This window comes from Phaenicophaeus curvirostris, chromosome 9 (assembly GCF_032191515.1).
Source record: "Phaenicophaeus curvirostris isolate KB17595 chromosome 9, BPBGC_Pcur_1.0, whole genome shotgun sequence".
In the NCBI taxonomy this organism is placed as follows: domain Eukaryota; kingdom Metazoa; phylum Chordata; class Aves; order Cuculiformes; family Cuculidae; genus Phaenicophaeus; species Phaenicophaeus curvirostris.
Genome location: NC_091400.1, coordinates 18,216,543 through 18,238,953, shown reverse-complemented (window position 1 = coordinate 18,238,953; position 22,411 = coordinate 18,216,543). Strand labels below are relative to the sequence as shown.

Sequence of the window (22,411 nt, the reverse complement as noted above, 5' to 3'; positions counted from 1 at the left end):
AACACAGACACCTTCACACTTCCTATTACTGCTCAACAACGTGTTCTTCATACCAGGTGCAACTTTGACCAGTAAGAATAAGCCTAGAGTTCATACATGCAGAATTAACATTCTTACCTTATCACTGCCCAAATGAATAATCTTGAGATATTTTTTTCCCCTGAGCTCACCACTTTGTGAAAGCTCCAGAAGGCTTAAGAAGTTGCAGGTGGATTACATGAAATTGATTTCCTCCAAGGGCGAGAATTCAAGTTACTTCTTCCCCTTCCAGTGACATTTTCTTTTTCTGGCCCTTCTTTTGACTACCATGTATCAGCCACTACTGTTTGACTGGAATGCACCACAGATCATTTTAATACCACAACCTACTAAGCTGAGGATTCTAGCAAGAAAGGGGACACGAAATTCAATTGTATAGATACAACATGGAGGAGTTTCTTTTGCTTTGGTGGGTTTTGTTGTAGGTTTTTTTATTACTCTGTTTATACTACAACACCTGAAGCAACATAAGCTTATAAAAAGTTGTCAAATATTAAGAGAACGAAAGAGGAAAGGCTTTCAGTAGGTATATTCCTCCAATATCTCCTTCTGCAGTAGCTGCACACTCAGAGGCATCTCATGCAAGTACTGAACTGCCTTTGTACAGTATTAGCTGGAGGGGAGAAAGGCTGCAGGTTAACACATTCCATTTGTCTATCGCCCATTTTGCCTTTGCTAGTACATCTGCAGGAGTACAGGTGGTTTATTTAAAGCACACAGCGTTTGTCACAATATTCCTAAGGAAGCTGATGGGAATTTTCTCCACCGACTTTAGCAGGAACAGATAGGAACCAGTGCTTCTAGGGGGAAGAAAAAAAAAAAAAGAAAAATCCCTTCTCCTCTATAACAAAGCCCCACTTTTAATTCAGGAGCGTGCTGTAAGACAGGAAAAGTTATTTTGTGCATTTATAACAGCATAAACCAGAATAAAATTGAATATTTATTAGAATTTCTTCCAGTAACAGCATTCAACATCTTAACAAACCAGGTCGTGAAGTCTTAAAAAAATTTAGGATTACAAAAAAGTTAAAATAAGTTGTTCCTCATATTTAATGGCAACAAAGGGGGAATTTTCTATTTAAAAACAAACTTGTCATATAAACAGTATTATTTCAAGAAAATGTGATCAATGTGATATGTAACTTTCAGAATGGATACAAATTGTATGAATATCAAACTGAATGGAACAGAGGAGTGGAACACACTACCCCTTTAAAAATCTCAAAATAGGCTGTTTGAAGAAAGGAGTGGGAGAAAGATCTTTAGTGAAATAACTTAGAAGATACCACACAATGGACAAAAAACGCAAGAGTAAAGAAGACATTACGTGACGCCCTCATTACAACAACCCCTCAAGTCTGGTTATACAGTAAATAAAGTTAGTAAAGTGCATCTTTTAAAGACTTGTCTAGTGAAACAGCTTTTCCAAATATAAAACACAACACAAGACGTGCAGTAACAGTTAAATCATAGTGTTTTTCAAAAGTAATTTTAACTTTTCATTCACTAACAAAGAAAAGTTTTAACTGCAGTAGTGTTCACATTATTCTTCAATAGGATGCATCCTCATGTGCTTTTGTTACTTGGAAATCTTTAAATACGGAGCATGGCAAAATTACACAGTTTAAGCAAGTGCTTCTCTCAATGTAATACAATTCTTCAATGGCAGAACAGCCACATGCAGCACAACCATGTTAGATTTTGGGAAGTTTAGGTGCACTAACGACGGGATTGGTCTCCTGCAAATACCTTCGCCCTGCACTCTTATAGTCGTAGGTGCAGGTGTGAGTCTCTGCATAGCGGTGCGTTGCACAGAAGTTGTTTCCACATCTGAAGAATCAAGAATATTAGAAGTTACAAGCGTTTAACTCTCTGACATGCTGGGAGCCCTTTAGCTTTATCATGTCTTGTTTATTTGACATAACTGCTTGGATTCTAATCATCCTTGACTGACAACATTAACTGGTAGGGTAATCAAAATGACATTTCTGTAAGTGAATGTTGCAGTTTTGGCCCAAAGTCTCCTCAGCTGGGAAGTTAAGAAAAATCAGTACTCCCAGAAGCAGCTAGCAAGGATCAAACCCACTTATAAACTAGGAACTAGGCATGGATTTATTTTATTTCTTTTTAAAGACCTCACACATCAGCAGTTAGTAGAACTAAAACAATGGCATCAAGTGAAATCCACATAATGCATTTCAATTCAAAACCACCACATCGTTCAGACCACCACAACAGATGTTTAGTTCAGTAGAACTTCTGCCTGACAAACTCAAATTAGTCATGTGAGATTAATAAATACAGATTTAGTCAGCTGTAAAGACATCAGACAGACTAACTATAGGGAACGTGACTTCCTACATGACTGGATAAGGGTGCATCTTTCCAATATCAGTTGCAATTTCAATGAGTTAAGATTATGGCTTTTGCCTCCAAGCTCAACAGCTAAGACTCCTAACAAGAAGAAAGCACACTCTGGATGTTGCATATGATCTGAACAAGTGCTTGAAGTGGAGATTGTTATTAGCATCTTGATGTCTGATTATTTGACAAAGTTGCCTCTTGACAGTAAAACAACGACATTCTCTTGAAACAGATTAAGCATTAGTCATCCAACTTACTGTCTCATTATTCCATTATAATCCTCTATCTTTCTAGGTACATAATAAACTATGCAGTTGTTCCCGAGGCTCTCTGCCTGGTAATAAATTTGCTTTTCTTTGGTTCTTGGTCCTGTAATCCCTAGTTCTCTCATATAACTGTATTCTCTATTTGGTTCATGTTCCATCCTAGTAAATGCTTGATATGGCTACTCCTTTTGAAACTAGAATGAATGCTATTCTTGGAGATGTGCAAATTCACTCCTTTTTCTGTGTTTCATTTTTAACTTGAAGCAAACTACCTAGTTATTTCCAGAAGAGCTTGCAGCTATTTCCTCAGCAGGAAAGTGGGCAATGTCCAAAACTGTTTCAAATTCAAGACTGAAGAAGCAGCAAAGGAGGCAGTTCCTCACCCTGAAACTCTGCAACAATTCCTCAATGGCACAAGTCTTGTTAATTTTGCTGTTGATTGGCATGAATATGAACAGCTTCATATGTAGCTTTCACAGTGCAGCAGTTCCCAGCCTTGACTAGTTCATGGGAAATAATACTGAGAAAAGAATACCTTGTGGGAAACAACACTCTGAGAATCAAGATCAACTGAGAAATCAGGGAAGGAGAGTTGTTTGTTTTTTAAAATTTCCAGTGATCACCACGTGTCATTGTCTTCTCTGCAAGTCATGGTTTGGGAGACAGCACTCTGGCAATCTGCTTTTGAGATGCTCGAGATGTTCAATGGTGACTCAAATTTCACCAGAAACAAAACACATGTAAAACCAAAAAGCTGTCAAATACAAATATGTATAAATTCTCCAACTGTGGAGATGTGTTGTAATAAAGCTAAATCTGAAGGAGATTTTCCAGAAAACTGTAACAAAACCAGTTTCTCCTCAAGTTGTTAACAATATAATTACTGAGAAACTCTGTTGAGAAACTCTGCAGAACACAGATCTATAGCAAGTTCTCCTCAAAAGAGTATAAAATGTCATAGAAGTTTTTTCTTGTAATCATGTTATTTATTTCCCAATATCTTGCATTATGATACCTTTCATTTCTTCATTTTCCTGGAAGAACATGCACCTCAACAGCAGAAGAGACAATATTCCTCTATTTCAATTCCTGGGCTTTTGCTGAACTGAGAATTTAAACTTTTTTTGAAGGTTGTCTTTTGATTTGCTATGCTTAAGGAATACCACTCAGCACAGAAAACCATTTAGTTAACCCAGCTATCAGTTTTAAACAACAGCTGGTTATATGTTTAGCCTACCTGCATTCATAGCTGGTTGCCAATCCAGTTTTCTTGCCACAAAGAAAGCAATGCTTTGTAATTTTCTTTTTTGCTTGAACTGAGCCATTCACAGGTGGAAGATGAGTTGCTTCACCTGCTTTCAAAGGCAGAAAGACAGCAAAAATATTTTATTTTTACTTATTCCTGAACACAAACTAGTTAAACGTTATCTTTTGAAACCCAGATTCATACTGCATTTCTTAGATACTTCAGGTTTGAACTTCAAAGCCTAAACAGAGGGGAAGAAAAACCCAAAGCCAAAACAGAAAACACACCTCAAGCCCATGGACAACTTTGGAAGAGGCAGCACAATGCTGAACTTCAACCCATTATTTTAACATTTGTTAAAAGCATAAGCAAGAAGTTCCAGAAGAAACAAATCTCCCAGTGGTCTTCCTGAATACAAAATGAAAACAGGTAATTCTATGGGAAAGCCCTACACAATGTTTTTCCAAATAATCAATTAGGCATTCAAGTAGCTAGCATCTAGTATATCCCGTAGCTAATAACTCAAGTTTGCCAAATAAATGCTGCAACATTTTAAAATCTTGCTGGTACTCCATAGTTGCAAGGAAAGTACATTATTAGACTACAGATCTCTATCTAGACGGTTTCATCAGGTACTTTGCAGATGTTTGTAAATTTTCTGTACTAAAATATATACTTTATTTTGACTTTTTGCCCTGTAATTCCTCGCTGTTGCTTTCTAACTGGAGAGCATGTAAAGATAAAGCATCTTCCATCCCTCTGTAGAAGAAAGCTCTTTGTCCACAACTTGCTTATGCACTTTTACCATATGGTGAAAATGAGTAACACATGCCCTCAGACATTCTTTTCAGTGCTTCTACTACTATATTTTCAGGATGCTCACAAAAAGTGACCTCATGAGTTCAGAAGTACTTTTTGTCCAGCATACCCTTAAATCCCAACCACCATTTCCCAGCTGAGATACAGCAGGCTACATTCTATAGTAACACAGGCAGTCACTACACATTGCAGTCATCACTACCAACCAGTGCTCCCCCCATTACTATCCAGCACTGAAACTTGCAGTCAACAAAGTTTGTCCACACTATCAACCTCATCATCTGAAAGCCTAATATTTCTAATATTAGGTTAAATTAGATAAAGCATCGGTTAGCCTAGTTTGTGAAAAAGACAAAGCTTGAAGACAGACCTCCCTGTGGACCACACTTAAACAGAAAAAACAATACATCTGTCCTCACGTTTATGGTCCCTACAGCAATTACAGGTAAACTGAATCTGTCCTTTGGCCAGTTATACAACAGATCATTGCCAGACACCTCTCTCAAGAGCCTGCATGACATGACAAAACCAACTTCATCTTTCTGATGTCTGGAACCTTTTGTTTGATGTAGAGATACACCACAGGAATGTCTTCATAATTCTCTACTAAATAATACAATTGATAGTAGGCTTCCTCATTATGCCAATGCGGCTATTAGGGTACCACATCTTTTACCATGGAGTAGGTGGTAAGGACAGACTTGCTTATTAACTGACTGCCACTGACTAGTCAAAGTTACACTGCACTTGTGAAACGAAGGCACAATCCACTATTTTAGAAGCTTTTGCTCCCACACCTTTAATATTACATCATTTGTTCTGTTGCAGCTATTTGAAGATCTACCTTCTAGCTCACTCACTACATCTAGATCTTAAAATCATGGAATATATGCCTGCCTCTTTTATTCCTAGGGTCATATAGAAAGAAAACTTGCAAACTGAAAGTGAAGGATACGAAGAAGAAAAGTTAATTGAGCTGTGAGTCTTTAGCTCACTGCCTTAACAGTTTTAAAAGTACTAATCTAGACAATTCCATTCCTCCCAAAAGAGTTAATCACATTAGAAATTAATATTTAGGCACAACACATATGCCTTACAAAGATGATTCTTGTCCTCTATATATGTGATATATCAGGAAAAATTAAAGAGTCATCTTCAATTATTATTTAAGTTACATTACTTACCTACTCTTTTCCCTACAGCTGCAATACTTCCATTCATTCCAAGCCCATGCGCAGACTAAAAAAAAGAATTTCCACAAGGAAATTACTAGCAGATGGAAATTAAAAGTTAGGCAGCCTGGTATCAGCTTCTTTGAAATCAACGTTTTATCAATCAGTGTACCTATGAAGAGTCCAAGATGACTTCTGCACACAAAATTAAAATTCCGCAGTATAAAGCCTTATTCAAAATAACTACTAGTCGCCCCATACTTCACAACACACCAAAACAACAAATTACATTAGAGATCTAAAGTTAAGCACATATGGTGCCAGTCACAGGGCAAACTTTGGAATACATGACAATTAGTGAGCAGCTGACATAAGTCAGATGACACTTCAAACACAGACACTTGTAATTCTAGTATTACAGTAACTAATAATTTTAGTTGTGAACTGCAAAAACACTTGCCTTTTCATGAAAAATTACTTCTGAGACCCATTTAGATAAACACGCAATTAAGATACCAACAGGAATTCAGGATACAGTTTAAAGACTATCAGTGATTTAAGTACATCTCCCCCTCCCCATCTGCTGTCATTTTTCATCAGTTTTCATAATGCCAGTACCAGAAAAGACAAGAGAAGTTTAATTTCCATAGAAGCATTAGTACTCACTAGAATATATTCAGCAGCTTCACTTGGAGGAGCAGTTTTCCGAAAGCTTTCTTCCTGAAAATGCTGCAGGTTTGTAGGTAGTGCAATACCAGAAGTCCGAAATCTACCTGTCCCACAGGAACTCTGTAAACTTTCCCTGTTAGCGCTTCGGGCCAGCGAAGCTAGAAATCCGAAGTTACTTACAGAACTCACAGGTTCTTTGGATGTCTTGTCAGCCACATCTGTGATGTCCCTAGCCTCTGCTTTAGAAATTACATCAGGTCTTTTGCCAAGTGACTCTACCTTGACACTACGAAATCTAGTAGTCCTAGAAAATGAGGAGTCTGCTATACTACGGACTTCCAGTGATCGAAGCACATTTGGGGAGGCTGTGGATCTCAAGTTACCAGCCTCAAAGCATTTGGGTTGTGTTTGCGGTTTCACAGAACTGTGACGTGCCACTTGTGCTGAATACCGTAGAGGCGACAAGAGCAGATTTTTCTGAGGACTTAATTCACGAGTACTGAGAAGACCAGCCCCCATTGCTGCAGTGCTCAGCACTTTGCTAATAGGTTTTCTACGCTGTTCTACAACCTTAGATTCTTCATCTCCATCAGACAGTTCCAGTTCTGGGTTCACCTTTCCTATGTCATATATCTCACTTTCAGTGGTGCTTGCTTCTGTTAACAAAGCAAAAGCATCCATTTCAGGTAGAAGTTTCTCTTCTGTTCCATACAGTTCTATATTTGTTAGATTAGGAAACAAAACAGGGTCCTCCTCACTTGCTGAGGTCACATTTTCAGATGTTTTTTCTGAATTTGCAGGCAGAGATGAAACAGGAGTCAGAATACTATTTGTAGGTAGTTTTGCATTTTCTAGTTCAACACGAGATATTTTTGGTGGTAACCTGATGCTACTAACAGACCGAGACCAAGAGTTGCTCTGCCAAGTGTCATCTTCATTAAGCAAGTCATTTGTTGTGGATGGCATTGTTCTACCAGCAGTGGCCAAAGTAGTCAATGCTGAAAGTGCATTTTGGGAAGACTCTGAGGGATACAAATTCCCAGGAGGAGGTAGACAGGACTGTCCAATATGGGGGAGCACTCTTAAAAAACGGTGACGAGCAGCAGCCACTGAACCACCAGATGGTCGAGGAGCCACTGGAGGACGAGGTTTCACCTTAACAGTTTTCTTAGGCTATTAAAAAAACCAAAATCCACATATAACAATTAGTATTTGAATTATGGTTACATTCGAAAACCTGACTGAGATTATATTGCCAGGAATTCAGGCAGTGTGAGGCCAGAAAGCACCAAATAATTCTTTCTACTCCCTCACTTGTTACTAGCCATCAAGACTTTATCCCAACAGCTCAATAACAAAAGTCAAAGACCATAATCATAAGATGCTTTTCAGTAAACAGGTAACAACACATCAGAGGAACAGAAAAGGGAAACCACAGTGCCAAAGTTATCCAGAAGAGTGTAGTGTTCAAACAAGATGAACAATGAAAGAAAGTATATCATCTTCATTTTACAGCTAGATAACCTAGACAGACATCAACACCAACATAACATTTTATCTTCTAAGAAGCATCATTCTCGTATTTAACTTTATAGGTTTAAGTGACAGCATTTCTAATGAAGCTTCACTTAAGAGAAACATTGATTTCTACCAGAGCAGTACTGCAAAACAACACTACTTACAAGTATCAGAAGAAAGAAAACAAATAAACAAAAAACCACCACACACCAATAAAGTCACCCACACAAATAAATCCAGGACCTCTTTGAATGTAGACAGGTAGATCCAAGTAAAGCAAACGCCCCACAGCATAGCACTTATACATTAGCATTTACTTAAACAACAGATAAGAAACCATGTATCCTCGATCACTTCACTACCCTGGACAGCAAAGCATCCAACCACTTTTCAAAAAGCCAGCACTAGTAAAATGCAACCCATTTTAGGATAGAAAAACCAAAATCACAACTTCACCTTTTTACTCAGATTCATGTTCTCCATCTTTGCCTTGAGTAGTTTCATTTTATTCATAGTAATTGAATTCTCAATAATCTGTTGGCCAGAAGGTGATGCCTCTGTCTCATCTTCATCGTCAGCATATAAATTATAAACTGAATTACCACTGAAAATAACAGAAAGTTTGTGTTCACCCTCTAATCAAATAACTCAAATATGTTTTCAACGTAGAGTAATGTAGAGTATTCTCACAACTAGAAAGTCGTATCCATAGTTGATCTGTTGACAAATCATTACATAAAACCGTATGCAAAGACATTTCAAATCCATTTATTTTGGCACATAAGCATTCCTTATAAGATGCTCACACCAAGCGATGATGCTGAAATCTGAACACAGCCACACTTCCGGGAAGCTGTTATACCATATACAGTTGGTTCACACTCACTATATATTTTCCCCACAGAGGGGATATCCAGTTCCACATATGTCTCCTGAAGGTATGGCCAAAGCTGTTAACTGTGTGACTCAGACAACAAGCTGATCAGTTTTCCAATTAATCAGACACTGGCATGGAAGGAAAGTCCAAATTTCTATCCATCCTGAGGGGTGTTCTCACCATAAATGGAAATGGAGGGGTCACCCATGTGGATGTGATATTCTATTTCTCCTTTTCAAAATAAAAAAAAAAAAAATAAAGGATCAGTTTAGGTTTCCAAAGAGTCTCACATTTGGAAAAAAAATAAACAGATTAGAATTGCTAGTCCCAAGACAAAATATTTTAACTCAGTAGTCACTGGAAAGTTACAGCATCACATTGCCTTTTGCCACTCTGTATGCTAAGAGAATGCAAAACATCAATGTTTTAAAGCAGTATCTGACTTGTTTTTCCTATGAAGCAGCGAAGCATTAACACTAACGCACATCCAGCATTTGACAGTGAAATCAGAGAACCATTAGGAATGTCCAATTCATTACAGATTGATGCATTTTCAACATTGTATATAGACATTTTGAAGAGTTCCATTAGGCTGTCAGCATCTAAAACCAGTGGCAATCGCATAGCTTCCCCGTGTTCACTTAGGTCTTAGTAGACCTAACCAAAGTTTCTGCTCTCCAAAAGAGACCAAGGAAGAACTACAGATCATGAGAAAGTTAGCATCTAAAAAAAAAATTTCACTAACTAGAGCCAGCATCTTACCAGACTGAGAAATATTCTGCTACCCTTTGTCAAGAGGCAGTATTTCCTAAAATGCAGTAAAATTCTGAAAGCAGCAAAACTTGGAGACAGATCTTTAAGTGCAAGACAGCAGCAAATCCAAAGCAAAAGTCAGCAAAACTGTTCATTTATTACCAAAATCTGAACAAGCTACACATAGGGACAGTCAGCATGCATCTTGCATGCCTCTCGTGGTAAAGATTCAACACTAAAGAATCATTTCAGAATTTTAACTCTGGAAAGACATAAGTCACCGAATCAAGAAAATTCTTTGAACTTGGAAGGACTGAAAGAAAAGTCCTCTCTCTCACATGTTTGTTTGGGATTTTTGTTTGATTTTCTTTTGTTTGTTCATTTTAATGCAAAAAGAATTGTTATCCTTTTTCTTGCACTTTCTGGCTAAATCATAGCCTAAAACACTTAAAATAATAATAATTAAAAAAGGAGTAACAAAAGGATTCTTGGCTCTACCGTAGTTATAAAATTATGAAAGTTAAATAGAGCTTTGTTCTTCATGATTCTTTTAGTCCGTTTTCCAGTGAGTAAATTTCTAACTTACACTGTCCATAGCTGTCAAAGTTCCTGAGATCTTGCTTGTAAAATGCATGCCTCAAAAATTATTAGTAGTGTGCTACAAGTCTTTTGACACCAGTGCCAGCCAGCCCTCCACCACAGCTTCAACAATTTTCTTTTAATCCATAAACAGTAGTCATTATATCTATTTACAGCTTGTTAAGTTTTAAGCATTAGTTTAACCACAGATAAAATGATCTGCAGAACTATAAAACAAAACCCAACCCAAAGTCTCATTTCCAAACTGTAGTCACTAAGCTCTACTCCATACATAAGTAATATGAGAAAAGCTGATAAACAATTGCCTCAAAATGCTCAGTCACCACTATCCCCACATATATAAACACATCAAGCTGTCAGTGTGGAAAACACTGGTATTCAGTGATCCAGTCTTCCTCCACAAAGATCAAATGAAAAGGTTTGATTTGTTTCCATTCCCTCTTCCCTTTGCCACTTTTTTAATTTTTTTTATTTCCCACAAAGCCTGACTCAATCATAATAACAAATTAAAAAATTAGGACTCCCCCAAATTACTGCCTGCCTTAGCAGAAAAGAAATAAACTCCCATAGAAAGCATAGAGGAAGAGAAACAACTCAAGCTATATGCTTTCAACTTGGATGGCTTCCAGCCTAACTGGATCATTTGACCAGTGACAGCACATTTCTTAAGCATAATGTATTTGACTTTTATACATGCTGTTGTAGTTTGAAAGGCTTACCAAGACACTTTGTAAAAGCCAAATGAGTGAGGTTTATTCCTCTACATTTAGTCACATTTAGCCAATCTCAACTAATTAGCCATTAACACATTTAGCCACATTTAGTCAATCTCAACTAAATTACTGCTAAATCTATATACTAGATTTACCTCATTGAGAAGTACCCTGAATTTCAGACAACTGTCCATGCAAATTTTAAACAGGGCAGAGAAGTCATCACACACAAGAATTTGAACATGTAGGCAGATACCAGGGAGCTCACTGTAGTGAAAAATTAAAGTTCAAGCTCCATGTAACAACTTCTTGCATCACCTCATAGTAGAGCATCCACAGTCCTAGCTCTTTGGATGGTTTGGATGCTCTTTGGACTTAAAAGGTAAAAGGAAAAAACTTGGTAATAGGTGGGGTATCAGTAAGAACAGAGATTACACCCGTCTGCTTCTCTTTCCAGAAGAGTATCTAGGCAAACACAGCAGCAAGGTTCTCAGCCCTGACTGATGAATGGCGTTTTTACCCATTTCGGATCTATACACAGTAACATATCTGGCTATTTACTGAAAAATAGTGCAAGGGCTGAAAGGCAAGATCACAGATCCAACATCTTTGCACCTTTCCTCTTCCTTCCCTGCATATCAAACACCAGCTCTTTTTACTATGTGTAACTATATGGGAATTCAGCTTTCATATTTCATCAAGCCTGTAGTTTTTAAATACAGACCTCTTATAAAAGTTTATGAGAGTAACATCACTCTGAACCCACTGAATCACACTGAACAAAAACCCATTACAAAGCTATTGCTTTCACTTTGCAAACAGGAACAAGAATAGTTACTTAAAACAGTGCAAGTCTTAGCCTTGGAAAAAATGCAGCTCAGTCACCACAGTAGGGACTCCTTTCCTTGCAGCTGTACATATACGAAGTTCTCCGGGGGACAAAAAAACCACAAAAAACCCAAACCCAACTTACTCAAGAAAGTATAAAGACAGTCTAATAATTTTTAATAGGTATTATCAATTTTGCTAGCCTTAGGAAAAAGCCCGCTAATCTGTTGACTACAATATAGTAGCTTATGTGACTCACTTGCCGTTCTGATGATAACAGTACTTTGATTCTGTGACAATGATTAAGACAAGACCGATACCTCAACAGTAGCTAATCTGACACCTAATTATGTCCAAAGGCTAGCTCTATCGGTAATTATTTCAGTATATTTACACACCCTCCCCCATCCTCAGCTTCTCAAAAACTTAAGACAAACTTTCTCAGGATTTTGCACTGCAAATCTAACAACTTCTTGACTAATTAATTGGTCAAGTCATGTCCATACAGAAAAGAAAGTTTATGCTATGAACAGAGAAATGTTTATAAAACTAACAAAATGCCTTAAGATGCAACACAAAGTACTTAACAAAAGGGTTTTTTAATAACTTAATGGCTAAATCGACTCTCCTATGAAGTCTTCCCTTTCAGAAAGGGTTGGAATGTCCAGAATTGCCTCAAGCACAAGGTCAGCTTTACAGCATTTTAGCAGCCCTTAGGGCACAACTCTTGCAATACTCCAGACACATTCCAAATATTGTTTTGTTAAAGTCAACAAATAAAGCTCAAAATTCCACAGCATTACCCTTCTGAAGAATAATATAAATATTAAAACCAACATTACCTCAAAGATTCAGACAATGGTGTTAAAGTGCCATCTCCCCGGTCTACCACACGAAAGAAATTCAACTGATCTCCTTCTCGATATACTAAGAAGGTAACTTGTTTGTTGGATGACCCTTTCTCCCATATCTCATCTCTACTAGGATCCATGTATTCAGCCATTTCCCTGACAGGGTCTTCCACAGGAACTAGAATGAGAAAAAACAGAATAAAACCAAATTATTACTGTTGTTTTGATCACCTTTAAGAGCTCAGCTCAGTTTATAATAGGAATTCTCATCCTAGAAGATGAGTGTTTTCCAAGTGAAAATTAAGGAAATTTGTTAATTTCCATCCCTTTATAGATGATCCAACTAACCATGCTTATTATCAGACTAAACCAAGGTCTTATTCTTACTAATCATATTTTTAAAACTATCTCTATAATGACAATACAGTATCATTTTTTCTGCAGGTGAAGAATTGCTGATTTTAAGACCTGATGACTATACATACAAAAATACTTGAAAAAAGACTGTGCACTTGGTACACTAAGGAAGAAAAGATGAAAAAGCTTCTTTGCTTTTGTCAAGTATTTTTCAAATTAATTGAGAAGTGAAGTCTACTTATATAAAATGCTGAACTCTGAGAAGCTGTTTACGGTTACAAGATGTTGCATGAAAACCACTATTTTCTACCAGTGTGAAAACGTACCTCTTCTAGTATTAATAGGTCCACCTCGCATAGCCAGAACTAACTTCAGTGTGCAGCCTTCTGAAATGCTGTAAATAACAATAAATAAATTTTTGTAGCATTCTCTACTGTTTACGTTAATAATCATTCCACTTACTGCAATTTTATTTCATACTTACTTATAATCATTCAAACAACAGTCATCCTTCAGTTCTGTATTATTCCAAATTAAATGCTGCTGAGATACAGGAATACCTAAACAAAAGAAAATAAAACAAAGATTATTAAAATTGAAGCTTAATGGGAGGGCTTTTAGGGAGTTTTGATTTTGGAAGAACGATGGGGTAATGGAAAAGAAGCAAGAAAGGGGATCACGGGGAAAGAGAAAAAGGAAGCAAGGCAAGGACCCACACTTGAGCAGCCTGCAGTCATGATAACCAACCTACCAAATAGTTAAGAATAAAGTGAAAATTTTCATCAGGCTTGTGCTCACACATGAAGTTCAATCTTTGGGTTCAACAAAGGGACCGCAAAAGTATTCAATTACTTCAGGCTTACTGAATGCTTGCTCTTTTCTGGTCATCAAATGAGGGTTTTTTCCCCATTATGTGTACCTCAGAGCTTTATGTCTACAGACAGGAAAACACTGGATAAAACTTCTAACTACTGAATAAATTAGTCACAGACTGATATTACTCACAGTAAAGACAAGGTTGCGTTAAGGTAACTAGTGGCAGCTCTATTACAGTGGTGATGACTGTAAATGTGCTTTTATCACTTCTTGGTTTGGAACCTGCAAGTTCACATGTACAATGTAGTACCACAGCAGTCAGTCAAACTTTGCAGTACAAACACTTCTATTTTGTTGTGGGTATTCTTCTGAGTATAAGAATATTTTATTACTTATATCCACTAATATTCATTTTCAGCTCAAGCTCCAGGACACATTTGGCTAACTATTTTTTTGTTAAAAGGAAGTAAGAAAATTGAATATTTGTTCGTTATTTAAAGTCCATATTCTACACAATGATTAACTTGTTTCTTTCTGCCTGCATAGTTAACTCATTTAGATATAGATGTAATACACATTAAAGACAATAGACATAAGACTGTACAACCCAATGCGTACACACATTTTCACTAGAACGTTGCCACTTTCCAAATCTTGGCTAGAGTACAAACCAGAACAGTTATGAAAGGATGAGACATCTCTGATCACACACACACACAAAAGGCTAATAGGAAGATGAATAGCTGTCTTTTTGGCCTTTGGAAAGAAATCTCCCCTTCAGCATCAAGAGGAAGTACTGTCGTTCAGTTTGTCTAGTGAAATCTAGGTAATTAAGATCTCACTGTGCATTCCTGACAAACTGTAATTAAAATGAAAACCTAGAGAGGCCAAGAACTACATGTGCAAAAAGTTTTAAACACTACTCCTCAGGCTAAGAAGCAAAAGCTATAAATATGTTGTCCAAAAGGTTACATGAAAGAAATCTTATCTTATACTTCTATCCATTGTGTGTTCAGATACTTAAAAGCAGATGCAAGTAGCAATGCAACTCCCCAAAATAATCTAGCAAGATGGGACACAAAGATCAGTGTCTTCCAGGTGGTTTCTGAAAATACCTCAGCTTCTCAAGGTTTGCAAGAGTACTTGGCAAGCTGTGGCAAGTGGTCAGTTAAAGTAGCTCCTTCCTAACTGAAGGAACGGCACAAAGCTACCAACATCCTTCACCAGCAAGGAAGACTAGGGGACCATGTAAGCCCAAGCAGATTCAACAGGCGAGTAGGATACCCGCAAAGAAGACATCCCTGTGCAGAAGTGGAACTTCAGGGAACCGTCACTGTTATTATTTAAGTTTTAGAGAAGATCATAGAATCACAGAATCATAGAATAACCAGGTTGGAAGAGACCCACCAGATCATCAAGTCCAACCATACCTATCAAACACTAAACCATGCCCCTTAGCACCTCGTCCACCCGTGCCTTAAACACCTCCAGGGAAGGTGAATCAACCACCTCCCTGGGTAGCCTGTTCCAGTGCCCAACGACCCTTTCCGTGAGAAACTTTTTCCTAATGTCCAGCCTAAATCTCCCCTGGTGGAGCTTGAGGCCATTCCCTCTTGTCCTGTCCCCTGTCACTTGGGAGAAGAGGCCAGCATCCCACGACACCTCACATCTACATCTTCTTTTATGAATTACCAACACAACTTTACTTCACTGAGACAGCACTCATTGTGCATCTTGTATCCTCTGAAGTCCACAAGTGATTTATGAGGGGAATATACCCATACAGTAGACTAACATCATTGCTGCTACACTGCCAGGTATTTAATAACTGGTTATTGATTATGTTTCAAGTCTGCAGCGTAAGCAAAACAAGAAAAAGCTGGCAGCAGCCAGCAAGTCTACAGTGAAGTTTTCTGTGTTGTTTTGCAGTCTTCTGATTACAAACAGTTGTTACTGTCTGTATTTGTTATAGTTTCAGAAGCCTCCAAGGAGCAATTTCCAATTACTTTGATAAACTGAGAGAGCATTTGTTAAAAAGGCTAGCTTGCAACTGGCAGTGCTGCAGTGAAACATTTCTGTTCATCTAACAATGACAATGTAATTTTGATGAGGTGAACAGATGAAAAGTCTATACTATGCTGCAATGGGAAACAGGCAAGTCTTTATTACTAATCCCCTTTTATACTGCTTTCTAAGAATTCTGTATTTACACAGGGAAAACTGGTACGTGTTTTATAGGTTCAAGTGCAAGAAAATTTACATCAGCTGTCCCTTTTCTGGATTATGGTAAGACTTTCTTGAGTAGACATTCGCATATGGGATGAGTGTGGCAGCAACAATGAGAACAGCAAGGTACACATCCACTACCCCCTGTCTCCCTAAGCAGCACATGACCGTATCTCTGGCCTGCTCTATATCGGTATAGAGAAGAGAGGAAAGTAGGGCAAAAAGCTACATCTCAGTGCTCAAATGCAAGTGGACTAGCCAGGTGATGCTATGGGAGGACAGAAGAGTCCTCAGACTGTCTATTGAAACTGCTGCTGATGTGCTGACAATCTGACCCACTAAATAGGGTTGGGGGGAAGGGAAGACAGCATGGAGAGAAGTAGGCACTCTATCCTGTCTCTGAATCAGCATATCAGGTACGGCCTTAAGCTTCCCTCCTTTACTCTTCTTTCTGGCAGGCTAAGTAGGCCCACCAGAGAAACTGATGGGGCCAAGATCTAGAAAAAAAGCTCTGTAGATTTCAGGACAAACTTGACTTTCTGTTGTAGGTAGAAGATTAAAACCACCGCAAACATAACAAAGTTCAAACAGCGTACTTATCTTTCATCAAATGTTGAACTTGCTGTAGAATTTCTTGAACACTTACTTTTTGTTCCTAGTTACAGAGAGGCTGGGCTGACAGTCTTCCTTTCCCCACAAACTAGCTACATTAAGGAAGAAGTGCAAAGGTTCACAGCTTACAGCAGCAGGATCATTTTCATAACTGTTGACCCACCTAGCTTTTACTTGCATGATGGTAAGCTACATGTAAATGGTGATCAGTACTGACCTCCTCTTTATCCTAGGGACTGACCAAAAGGACTCCTCTTTATTCTAGGTACCGACAAAAGGGAGTCACAAGTAACTGAATACAGGCCCACAAAACTTCCTGACAACGATGACCTTGTTGATACCTTCCAGAAAAATCTCTAACCATCCGATGCGGGCACAGACTTGCATTTGCAGGAATGAGCTTCCAGCACAGGCAAGGGATAAACTTAAAAAATGTTTCACGAACTTCTAGTCTCTATCAGCACAGTAAACAGGAAAATGACAAAGCAAATGGGAGACATAAAGGAGCAGTAGACAGAAAACAAGCAAGACTGGTTCTGTTAGAAACTCTTTACACTTGTGCAATCCACTTACTCCAGTCCTGCCAGAGGCATAGTTACTTTCTCTAACATGTGTAGTAAAAATTATCACTGACATACTCTGATTCACAGAGTATTGAAAAAACGCAACATGCAGAAGACTGCTTGATATGCATCCAGTTCTCTTAAGGTGAAGCTGCTGTACATAGGCAGCAAAAAGACTAAAGAAAAATAACAACTCATGAACTGAGGGCATCCACATGTATGAGAAAATTATTGCATCTGTCCTTCCCTGCTGGACACAAACGTTCCAAATTAAGATGTGCTAGAAAAGCTGGTTCTGTTTTTCCTCTATACAATAACACAAGAACAAGAGAACACCTGAATTTTCATCTTAAAAGGTACACTTCCACATAAACAGATCACAAAATCCAGTTGCAAGCAGTCACTGAAGAAACCACGACTACGCTGTTTCTTCTTATTTTAAAGCTAGCTGTGTAATTGAAGGCCTTAACACTTCATGGTGTTAAGAAGAAAGCAAATCAATTACCACAATAACAGTGAAACAACAGCAATAATACCAACACCAAATCCCAAACCCCACCTCCTCCCTTGAGACTCAATCCTATCTTACCAAACAAACATGTTTACAGGTATTTTCCATGATTCTGTAACAGATGAAAAAATTAACCACTACTTGGAAAACAGTATCTGAATGTTCCTTGGTGAATGAAGAATAATACATTTTTTTCAGTACAGAAACTACAAAGACTCGTGCAATAGAAGAAACAAGAAGAGATCTTCTGAGTTAAAAAAACCAAACAAAACAAAACCAAACAACAACACAATTCCCTCTATCAATGAAATCCAGCTGGTTTTAAGTGTTAATACCATTCATTCCTTAAAGCTGTCTTTCATGTCACCTTGAAACTCAGGTACCATCCTAATCATGTTCATGAACACATGACCCTGCTTTCAAATACAAATAATGAGCAAATAGGAAAAAAAATTTAAAAAAAGGAGTAGGCAGCGCTGCTGGCAACACTACACTATGCTGCTGGCTGCCTGTATTCTAGCTTTTATGCCACCAGTAGAGACAAAGGGAGCTACTTCTTCTCCAGTGCACCATTTTAAAAGGCTCATTCAGTGAATCTGAGACTAGAAGCAATTTACCATAGGTGGTTCTAAATGCAACACTACAACAACAAATCTAAATTTTTTGATACCTAATGCTTACTTCAACACGGAATATATTTGAGGACAGATCTGATTCAAACATCAGATCTACTTTACTTCAATTAACACGTAGACTTGTACTGAATTTTCAGATACATTAGAACACATTAATACATTTTTACCCATATTCTCTGCTGACTAAAACAAACTGGAAGCAGGAAACTGGAGAACTGGAGCTCTTAGTAAGGTACATATGCCTACTACAGCTGTCTAAACAAACCCTTCCCACATCAGATCATTAAACAGACACCAAGAATGACAAACAGTATCAGAAGTATACAAAATTCCTAAGATGCCACCCATGTTATTCTTTCCTACTAATGGGCAGACAGTCTACAGCTATCGATACTCCAGTTGTTGACAATGATCAGTTAGTTTTATTATTAGCCTCTCATAATTAGAAGCTTTGGTGACATTTGAACAAATCTATTAACTTCTGATACAATTTCAAATTTTGTTCTTGGAGATCTCGGGTCTTGCACTATTTTCCCAAAAATTAGCTTTTTGTATGCTTAGGTACCATGATCCTTAGCACCCAAATGAGTCCACAGAGACAACGTGCATACAAGGGACCCTATATACTCCCCCAGCAGTGTAGGAAGCATTCTCCAGCCTGAAGTGCAGCTTACATGACAGAGGTTCACAACCCATGAAAGGTGACAAGGTACAATAACAAAAAACGAAAAGCTTTCTGCTTCCCTTGCTGAATCACTCCACCTGGGTGATTTATTGCTTGAACGTCTACACTATAACAGGAACTCTGTCACTGAAAAGTTGCTAGTTTTTTTTTTTCACATGCAGTAGCAACCCCAAATACAGTATAAAATGAATAACCATCACGTGTCTGTCCTCTTCACACATATCTAAACAACTCTGCCCCCTATAAATAATATCAATCAGGATATTACAGATCTTTTAACTCTGCCCTGGAGCATCAAGGTATTTCAACTGACTTCCAACAATTCAATGATAAGCACCGATAAATTCATTTCTTCCACATTTTAATGAAATCTACTTATTAATAGTTAAGTCTATACAGCAGATACCCAAGCCATTACTTACCTTATCAGAAACTTATATCATGACAAATCTAAGACACAAGAGCCATAGCACCTAGTTTAAAGTATGCTTAGACAGTTGCTATACAGACATACTGCAACAACCAAGTTTATAAACTTGCTAGTTAACAAACGAGTTACATCAGAGAATCTTTTCAACATCAAAGAGGCTATATACCACACGACATCAAAAAATAAAGATTTACTGCCACAGACTTTTTAAGATTTATCTTAACGATGATATACAGAAAAAAACATTAAGAAAATAAAAGAACAAAAACACTAGTTCCAGCGAAGCCTGAGCCATGAACTGATAAGAAAACAGAAAAACAGTTCAACTCCAATTAAACCTATGCCATAAACAGAGTGCTCAGGTTATAAGTATTACTGAACAAATCACTTAAATTATCCCGTATGATTTTAGCAATTATAATTTGTAAAACAAGACTTCCTCTACAGCGATAAAGTTTACGTTGAAGTAAGAGAATAATACCTTCCAGTCTTTGAATTTTAGCTTTCACAGAAATAACTGTTTCAAAGGGGGAAACTCGCAGTTCAAAGCACGTTCCTGTGAGCGTTTCAATGAAGAGCTCCATAGTTTCATAGAAAGGAAGCTTGTAGTGAAACTGTCCCATATTATCTTCATTGAAAAAAGGAGGCTCTTTCTTGTTGGCCATTACAAAGGATTTACAGCTTCCTCATAAGGCGACCTGTCAGGAAACTACATTCCCCTTCTAGGCGAGTCAGCTTTGCGCACAGGTGTGGTGAATTGCTGGTCATGTTTGGGGTTTTCCACCTATGAAGAAAACAAGCACAGTTCTAGTAACATCTGAACGTGGCTCTTAAAGAGTTTCAATTTATTCCTGATGAATAATAAAACAGCTATTAAGAAACAGGAAAACAATATCTAGGTCGCGCAGGATACCGCAGGAACGTCGCAGTATTAGGACTCCAGTTTCAGTCAGCATTCCAGGGCTTTCCCGTTACCTTTTCATTTTGTTTTCGCGAGCGACACAACAGCCCGACCAGCGACAACGACACCCAAAGCCCCCCCGGCAAGGGCCGGGCCCTCTGAAGAGTCAGAGCTAGAGGAAAAGCTCCAGAAAGACACCGAAGCAGGGACTCACCCTGGGCCGGGGAGGGCGGAGGGGGCAGCGCGGAACGCGGCGCCCGCAAACAAAGGGGCGAGACCGGCTGCTGCCGCCCCCCGACACCCGGGCGGGACGCGGGGCCCTCGGGGGAGCCGGGGCCGGGAAGGGCTGGAGCGCCGCCGGTCCCGCCCCGCGTTCAGCGAGCGGCTGAGTGGCCGCGAGTCGAAGGGGAGGTGGATGCCGTGTCTCACCTGAGCGGCCGCCGCCTCGGCCCCCGCGGGCCTCGCGGAGCGGGAGCCGGGAGCCGCCCGCGCCGCCGCTCGCCGCCCGGCAGCCCCCGCGCCCGCCCAGCCCTTTATGACATCGCGCCGGCCGCCCCCCTCGCCGGCCAATGCGGCGCCCGCTCCCGCGCCGCCCGCCCAATCGGCTGCCGCGCGCCCCGCCCGCTTGTTGTGGTCGTTGGGAGGCGGCGCGTGCGCGGCGCGGGACCCGGATGCGGCCCCGCCGGCCTCTCCGCGGGGAAGGCGCGCGAAGCCCCCGTTCTTTATAGCTTAAGCGCAGCCCCCGGAGGCGCCCGCGGGGGCCTCGCCTGCGCCCCGAGCCGCGCCGGGCGCTGCCGCCCTCGGCTGCCGGCACAACGCCGGAGAAAGCAAGCTTAGCTGATTAGGAGGTGCTAATTACATTAGCCGCTTTACTTTCCATTATGCAAGACCTACCCCGACGCTATCCGTTCGGTTTCACGCCCGGTTAAGGCGCTCAGAACAAATACTGAGGTTTTTCAGGCGCGTGTAGCGGCTATGGGCGCCCTCTGACAAAGAGCTGGTCCTGGGGGCTCGATGCTCTCCAGCCCTTCGCTGCCCATTCCTGGAAAGGCAGCCGTGCTTTATCAAGTTTGGAAAGAAAAACAAAACCAAAAGACACCCTATGCCAAAACTCCTGTCATAAGAGCCACCACTCAGACCAAGCCCTCCCACAAGTGACCAGGAGTTGCAGTCTGTTACAGGGAGTTAACTGAAGGCCACGCCTTTCAATAGAGGGAAGAGACTCTCTCTGTCACTCTAGAAGGACTAGGGAAGGGTTTTGATCTATATTATGGCACAAGTTTCTATCAAGAGCTTCTCTACTGAGCTTTCACGTTAAAGTTTAAGAACTGCTATAAGGCAGGAGCTTTTGGACCCCAGGGCTCCAGGCTTGTGAACAGCACTCTGCAATGCTAATACAAGTTATTAACGTGAGGGGGCTGAGAAGAAAAGGAGAATGCAGAAAAGAAATAGAACAATTCACCATCTTTTTCCTCTCTCCCCCTGTAAATCTCCAAATCCCTTCAAGCACAGAAGAAAGGAGTAAAGAAGCAGTGCAAATCATGTATGAGGCATATGCAGCAGATGTAATGCCTATAAATAAAGTGTAAGCGCTCTCACTGTAGACACCCATTTGCGAACAGCTCCCACATTCTTTTCCAAGCTGCTACTCTGAACTTACACCCCGCTTCACATAAATCATTGCCAGGCCCACCTAGGGTGCAAATCAATAGATGATCCTTCTCCTTTTTCCCTTTCAACCTTTCCTTCTGTTTTACCCTCATTAGTGCTAGATGCTTCAGCTGTAGTTACTGTGCCTGACAGTAAATTGAACTTGAGAAACAAGAGACAACATCGGATCTCTCAGTATAAGGGCTTCAGTGAAAATGGGAATTGCCCTCAAAGTAGTCCTCTGAGCATGGGCTTTAAATTCAGAGAGCAGAATTCTTAAAGTTGAAGACAAAGTAGGACATTGCCATTA

At 39.5% G+C, this 22,411-nt stretch overlaps 1 protein-coding gene across 6 annotated transcripts; it reads right to left on the bottom strand.

Moving 5' to 3' along the window:
• Window positions 1-966: 966 nt before the first annotated feature.
• Window positions 967-20,954, bottom strand: ZFAND4 (zinc finger AN1-type containing 4). Of its 6 annotated transcripts, none has more exons than XM_069864246.1 (10): window positions 20,881-20,954; window positions 20,032-20,334; window positions 13,557-13,632; window positions 13,399-13,466; window positions 12,707-12,893; window positions 8,550-8,697; window positions 6,573-7,748; window positions 5,919-5,973; window positions 3,907-4,024; window positions 967-1,869 (listed from the first exon to the last, which is right to left on the bottom strand). In XM_069864246.1, the coding sequence occupies exons 2-10, from the start codon at window positions 20,213-20,215 to the stop codon at window positions 1,734-1,736; spliced, it is 2,148 nt and encodes a 715-aa protein (XP_069720347.1). In that variant the 5' UTR covers window positions 20,216-20,334; window positions 20,881-20,954; the 3' UTR covers window positions 967-1,733. The 6 variants fall into 6 exon arrangements, 2 of the variants coding, with proteins under 2 accessions (XP_069720347.1, XP_069720348.1); XM_069864247.1 differs by having other exon boundaries at window positions 3,907-4,021; XR_011338003.1 differs by lacking the exon at window positions 967-1,869 and adding an exon at window positions 4,203-4,323 and having other exon boundaries at window positions 3,908-4,021.
• Window positions 20,955-22,411: the final 1,457 nt, after the last annotated feature.

What these genes read in the sequence shown, in the direction of transcription:
- ZFAND4 (XM_069864246.1), bottom strand. Translation starts at nt 20,215, where the DNA reads ATGGCCAACAAGAAAGAGCCTCCTTTTTTCAATGAAGATAATATGGGA. An exon ending in ACCTATTAATACTAGAAGAG is followed by an intron (nt 12,894 to 13,398) that starts GTACGTTTTCAC and finishes TTCTCATTCTAG; the next exon opens with TTCCTGTGGAAGACCCTGTC. An exon ending in AAGCTGCTGAATATATTCTA is followed by an intron (nt 5,974 to 6,572) that starts GTGAGTACTAAT and finishes TCTTTTTTTTAG; the next exon opens with TCTGCGCATGGGCTTGGAAT.